The 6,734-nt window shown below is 41.1% G+C and overlaps 1 protein-coding gene across 2 annotated transcripts; it reads left to right on the forward strand.

Annotated features, from left to right (window-relative positions):
- The first annotated feature begins 640 nt into the window (after positions 1 to 640).
- LOC122652474 (probable alpha,alpha-trehalose-phosphate synthase [UDP-forming] 7) lies at positions 641 to 4,867 on the forward strand. Of its 2 annotated transcripts, none has more exons than XM_043846220.1 (4): positions 641 to 790; positions 1,126 to 3,203; positions 3,306 to 3,579; positions 3,934 to 4,867. In XM_043846220.1, the coding sequence occupies exons 2-4, from the start codon at positions 1,222 to 1,224 to the stop codon at positions 4,240 to 4,242; spliced, it is 2,565 nt and encodes an 854-aa protein (XP_043702155.1). In that variant the 5' UTR covers positions 641 to 790; positions 1,126 to 1,221; the 3' UTR covers positions 4,243 to 4,867. The 2 variants fall into 2 exon arrangements, with proteins under 2 accessions (XP_043702155.1, XP_043702156.1); XM_043846221.1 differs by having other exon boundaries at positions 653 to 790; positions 1,035 to 3,203.
- The last annotated feature ends 1,867 nt before the right edge of the window (positions 4,868 to 6,734 follow it).

The raw sequence follows: 6,734 nt of genomic DNA on the forward strand, positions 1-6,734 counted from the left end.
GGTGGATATGCTTGTACAATGGTAGATGTAGGGTAGTAGTAGTAGATTACCCCACTCCACTCCGACCTAAGTAGTCTTAAATCCTAATGGCCAGAATGCCTACACTTTTTTTGGTTTCATCCTCGCTGGATTCTACAATTCTCAATCTCATTACCACTTGGTCCACTTGTGCGTGCTCACTAGTGAACTACCTATCTAGGTAGATTCTAAGATATTTTGCTCTCAACTTGAAAAGACCAAAACACCCTCTCATGACTGATGGGCTTGGGCCTTGGGCCTTGGGTTTTGGGCTTTGGGCTTTCCTTTCCCCGACAGTTAACGTGTCAACATGTATTTCTGCCATGTGTCAGGCTGCCCCGCTTTACAGGAAAAAGCAAATAGGAAAGCGCGTGAAGTGGTGACCGTGTGGGGATGCCAGCTGGCATTAGCTTGGTAGTCGCCTCGTGCTCGACCTTATCTTGTTTCTTTATTCTTTTTTTTTTTTTTCTCCAGAATTTCTATTTTTTATTACTATTTTTTTTAAATCATTTAAATGATTGAATATTCAAATCCTCTGGTTGGTTCTTCCGCTATGGAGAGAGGAGATGGAGTTTATAATGTGAAGGCCGAACCGGTGAAAACCAAACCCGACAGAGAGAGAGTGTGTGTGTGTGTGAGTTTTGGTTATATTTGATGTATTCACGAAAATAGAAAGCAAAAAAAACTTATAAGTTTATTGATTTACAGATCGAAAAGGGCAAAGGAAGAGGACTCAATGAAAAACATTTCCATTCTTTGAAGAACAAAGGAGGTTAGTTCTAAATTCTAAATTTTTAATCCTTTTTTGTTAAAATTTACAATCTTATTTCCATGAATGTCATGATTTCGGGATTTTCTGAGTCTTTTTTCTTTGTCTGGAATTGGGTTACTTGTATTATCAATCTAATGGAAAGAAATCCTTTTAGATAGATCTTCTGCAATCATCTGATCCTCTCCTTTTACAAATTTTATTTTGTTATATATACACTCTTACTACTGTTCATCTTTCATGGAAGGTCACTGCTTTCCATGTGTAACCCTAGATTTATGAAATCGTCCTTGTTTGACGGTTTGATTGATTGTTTAATCTCTTTTCACGGGCTTCAGTTTCTGTGTTGAATCCCGCCGAAGCTGCTATCTTTGAAGTTATTACAGGAAACCTTGACTGCTGAGGTCATTGTGAGATTTCCTTCCATAGAGAAAATGATTTCCAGATCGTATACCAATCTGTTGGATCTTGCGTCCGGGAATTTTCCGGTAATGGGTCGCGAAAGAAAGCGTCTTCCGAGAGTAATGACCGTTCCTGGTATTGTCTGCGAGCTCGATGACGATCAGGCCAATAGTGTGTCGTCGGACGTTCCCTCATCGATCGCTCAAGATCGTATAATCATCGTAGCAAACCAGCTACCCGTGAAATCGAAGCGAAGGCCTGATAACAAAGGCTGGAGCTTCAGTTGGGATGAAGATTCGTTACTGTTGCAGCTCAAGGATGGATTGCCTGAAGACATGGAGGTTATCTATGTTGGGCTCTTGAAGGTTGAAGTGGAGCCCAATGAGCAAGACGATGTGTCTCAGATTCTGCTCGAGAAGTTCAAATCTGTACCTGCTTTCCTCCCACCAGATATCTTCGACAAATTCTATCGTGGTTTCTGTAAACAGCACCTCTGGCCTCTGTTTCATTATATGCTTCCCTTCTCTGCTGATAAGGGTGGACGTTTCGATCGTTCTCTTTGGGAAGCCTACGTTTCTGTGAATAAACTCTTCTCGCAGAAAGTGATAGAGGTCATCAACCCAGAAGATGACTACGTGTGGATTCATGACTACCATCTCATGGTGCTTCCGACTTTCTTGAGGAGACGCTTCAACCGATTGCGAATAGGTTTCTTTCTCCACAGCCCCTTCCCTTCGTCTGAGATCTACCGGACTCTCCCCATCAGGGAAGAGATCCTCAAGGCGCTGCTGAATTCTGACCTGATTGGCTTCCACACTTTTGATTACGCTCGGCATTTCCTCTCCTGTTGCAGTCGGATGCTGGGCTTGGAGTATCAATCAAAAAGGGGTTACATTGGGTTAGAATACTATGGGAGAACCGTAGGCATCAAGATCATGCCTATTGGAATCCACATGGGTCAGATCGAGTCTGTGCTGAGACAGGTTGATGAAGAGTGGAGGGTTGCAGAGCTTAAGCGGCAATTTGAAGGGAAAACTGTTTTACTTGGTGTCGACGATATGGACATCTTCAAAGGGATTAATCTGAAGCTCTTTGCAATGGAACAGATGCTCAAGTTGCACCCCAAATGGCAGGGAAGGGCTGTACTGGTTCAGATTGCTAATCCTGCGAGGGGCACAGGAAGAAATCTTGACGAGATACAAGAAGAAATACAGTCGAGCTGCAAGAGGATCAATGAACAATTCGGTAGTCCTGGTTATGAACCGGTGGTGTTCATTGATAGGCCTGTTTCGGTTAGTGAAAGAATGGCCTTCAATACTATTGCGGAGTGTGTTGTCGTCACAGCTGTAAGGGACGGTTTGAACCTTACTCCCTATGAGTATATTGTTTGCAGGCAGGGAGCCTCTGCAGCTGGATCGAGTTCAGAGTCTACTGGACCAAAGAGGAGCATGCTAGTGGTGTCAGAGTTCATTGGGTGCTCTCCTTCACTGAGTGGGGCAATACGCGTCAACCCATGGAATGTTGATGCGACGGCCGAGGCAATGAATGAAGCTATTTCAATGCCAGATGCTGAGCAACAGCTAAGGCATGAGAAGCATTACAGGTATGTAAGTACCCATGATGTGGCTTATTGGGCACGAAGCTTCTTGCAAGATATGGAGAGAAGTTGTAGAGATCATTTCAGGAGAAGATGTTGGGGAATTGGGTTGAGTTTCGGTTTTAGGGTTGTGGCCCTTGATCCTAATTTCAGAAAGCTTTCCATAGATGCTATTGTTTCAGCATATTCAAGGGCTAAGAGCAGAGCCATACTGCTGGATTATGATGGCACCGTCATGCCTCAAACCTCGATAAACAAGACTCCAAGTCAAGAGGTTCTCTCCATTCTAAACACACTTTGTGGGGATGATAAGAATACGGTCTTCATTGTTAGCGGAAGAGGGAGGGAGAGTTTGGGAACGTGGTTTTCTTCATGTGAGAAGCTTGGGATTGCAGCCGAACATGGCTACTTATTGAGGTATGCCTCGTTGTTTTTAATTCCTTTTGTTCTTTAATTCAAGCTCCATTCCTTGTCTGGTAGTTGAAATCCTACTGATGTTCTAATGATTTGATTTATCAGGTGGTCATGTGGTGATGAATGGGAAATCTGTGGCCAGGGTACTGATTTTGGGTGGATGGAGATAGCTGAGCCAGTAATCAAATTGTATACAGAAGCCACTGATGGTTCTTCCATTGAAACCAAGGAGAGTGCGTTGGTTTGGCACCATAGGGATGCAGACCCGGGCTTTGGGTCCTGTCAAGCAAAGGAGCTGTTAGATCACCTAGAGAGTGTGCTAGCAAATGAACCTGTTGCTGTGAAGAGTGGTCAGTTCATTGTTGAAGTGAAGCCTCAGGTTTATTTTCTATTCTCAACTTCCTCCTTCAATCTATATTATTTAGCTTGGGTTGGTTTGTTTAGCTAACCCCTTCATCCCCTGATTGCCAAATGTAGGAATTTCTTGGCTTATGTTAGGCCTGAACCACTCAGAAATATGTTTTATATTCCATGTTAGTGTCTTTCACTGATGTAACAGTAGCTGCATTAGATGATAATGAAACTGGACATTTGTTTTTTTTTTTTGCACTGTAAATGGTCACTAATTGATCAGAGTAAACCGGGGTCATCCTAATGTCTTGTTGCCTTGGAATGTCAACCTTTGTATAACTAATTAGGATGCCTGAAGTTGTCTCTTGGCTTTGGATTTCAGGGAGTAAGCAAAGGTCTTGTTGCAGAAAGGGTCTTTACCACCATGGCTGAGAAAGGGAGGCAAGCAGATTTTGTGTTGTGTATTGGGGATGATAGATCAGATGAGGACATGTTTGAGATCATTGGTAATGCTATGAACAAGAATATACTGTCGTCTCACACAGCTTTGTTTGCCTGCACGGTTGGGCAGAAGCCAAGCAAAGCCAAGTATTATTTGGATGACACAATTGAGGTCATCAACATGCTGGAAGCTCTAGCGGAAGCCTCTGATTCTCCATCCTCCAATGACTCTGATTCAACATCCGCCTAAGAAGGAACTTAAGGTGATCCTTGTCCTCTTCCTTCAGGGCTTCCTTTGTTTTGAGGAACTCCAGTGTCGTCTAGAGTGAAAACTCGGAAAGATTATGGAAGCCTAGAACTGGAGGTGATGATCATTTGCACAGCTCTGTTCAGAAAGAATTTGTTGGAAGACTTTTCTGGCCTATTGTGGTTTAGGCGGCGGATAGCTAAAAAAAGACACCTGCAGCTTCAAATGTTACTGTGAGTTGAAGGGTGCTCAGTGTCCGAAGGCCAGATTATTTTTGCTGCATCAGCTCAAACATTTGAAGGAATTTAACCATTGTTAAAGGTTCATTAATTGGGAAAGACTGACTCAACAGAAGGGAACACCGCTTGTTTTTTATTTTTTATGTAGGCTTGATCATCTTTCAGCTTCTTAGCAAGGAATCGGATAACAAATCTAGAAGATCCTGTGGCTGCCAAGAAACTTGTGGAAGGTGAAGGGTAGCAGGAACATATGCATATATTACTGATAATGTAGTTGCTAATTATTTCCCTTCCATTCTCTTGAGTCTAAGTTATGGTAGTTTTCTATTACTCCATTTGTTAAGTGGGTTAGTTGAATATGTGAATCCCAGGGAAAACATTCGTGGGTCTTTTTGTGTTCGGGGGGAGTCCTAAAGTAAGTCATTTCAGTGAAGTTTCAGAATCCATGGAAAAATTTGTCAGATTTAAAATTTTTTATTGCTGGTCTCAAATCTGATGCATCCACAACTTAGCTCTGGCTTGAAACTGGAATTATTTTATTGCTGGTCTCAAGTCTGATGCATCCACATCTTTTCTCAAAGTATCATAATTAACAAAAGTGTCTTCCCGGAGTTGTGTTCTTCACCTTAAACAAAGTCTGTCTTTAAAGATTCCAAGTTCCAAGATCCCTCCTAGAAGGCTTTTTTAAAGGCTAAACTGGATTCTGTATGCTGCTAGCCAGCCTGGTGCCTCACCACCAGTATCCAGGACACTGAGGATTGAAAAGCTACCAAGTCAATTAAACTATACTTGTCCAACCGAAAAAACGAAGAAGAGAGTTTTCATCTCTCAGGGTTATGGTTTTAGTTCACGGTATCAGAACAGATTTCGGTCAGTCTACTGATAACCATGCTCAGGATGGAAGGAGAATCTCTCCATTCACCATGAATTGATCTTATGATTGGATTCTTGCGCTGGAGAGTTTTATTATCAACTCTTGCCCCCTATTGTACCAAATTGAAAGTCTAATATAAAGGTCAAATGTTGTGGTTTAAGATGTTCTTTATTCACCTACCAATTATTTTACGGAAAAACAACAGTTAAATCAGGCTGGCTTTAAAGCAACCTAGGCTACCGAAAGCTTTTGGCGACTTAATTCTACGCTCGTCCTGCCAACAATGCTTAATGATCTTATACTCTACTATTTGCAACATGGCAGTACATAGATGGGTCTATGTTATGTAGGGCCACACTACCATCTTATTACTATATTCCAGCTGAAAAAAACTATAAGTGATGCCATTCTGTATTTTTATATTTTTTTGCATCTTATAGCATTTTTGTAGCTGTGTTGTATGAGATCATAATGAAGTTGAAGTTCACCTTCGGGAAGGTGATTACATTTTAGAATGTTCTTCACATGCCATAAATCAACAAGAACCTGGTTTCCAGGTCTCTCTTGTCCAAGCACTGAAATGAGCATGAGATTCTCTATCACATGGAACCACCCATATATTGTTTTATATGACAGATAGTGCTTCACTAAGAGGACCCTAATTTTTAAGGCTAATAGTGGAATTGTGTTATGTGAGATCACTTAACAACTATATCATTTCTTATATAAAGATCCCAAATAGTTGGAGAAGACTTGGACGAGTATGAATTGTATATTGTCATTTCAGTAAGTTGGTCATGTCCAATCTTATTTAGTTGTCTAATCCTACTGCTTGATGAGTGAGATCATTTGTTTCTTTGTTGAAACAGGTCATTTGAGCTAATAATGATAGGTTGTTTCTACAACTTGTTTGACATGTAGTTATTAATCAATGATTTGTTTACTAATCTCTTTAGCTAATCAGGAGTACTTTTTGAAGGACTGAGGCATGAGGGTCTCCACCTAAGAGCTAATTATTGTATCTTTCCAAAACTACTTAAGACTTCCCAGTTAATACTTATGTGATTAAGTAGATTTTTGATTGGTTCCTTTCTTGAAAGAGTAAAATTTTGAGGTATCCACAGGTCACACCACCAAACACTTGTATACATTATAACACACCACTTGTTTGTTTGTTTGTTTGTTTGTTAGATTGCAGAGATAATCAAAGGGTACCATTTGGCTCATTTGTTGAAGGAAGTGAAGGACTGAAAAGGACAACCATTTTATATGTTTTTGTGTGAAGAGGGGTCCCTCACGTGTAGACATCAAATTTTTCCTCATCAGTTGGACAACTCCATGAGTTTTGGAGGGAGATGAGAATTGAGAGTGAAAGAAAGCAA

Source organism: Telopea speciosissima, chromosome 2, assembly GCF_018873765.1.
Source record: "Telopea speciosissima isolate NSW1024214 ecotype Mountain lineage chromosome 2, Tspe_v1, whole genome shotgun sequence".
NCBI lineage: Eukaryota > Viridiplantae > Streptophyta > Magnoliopsida > Proteales > Proteaceae > Telopea > Telopea speciosissima.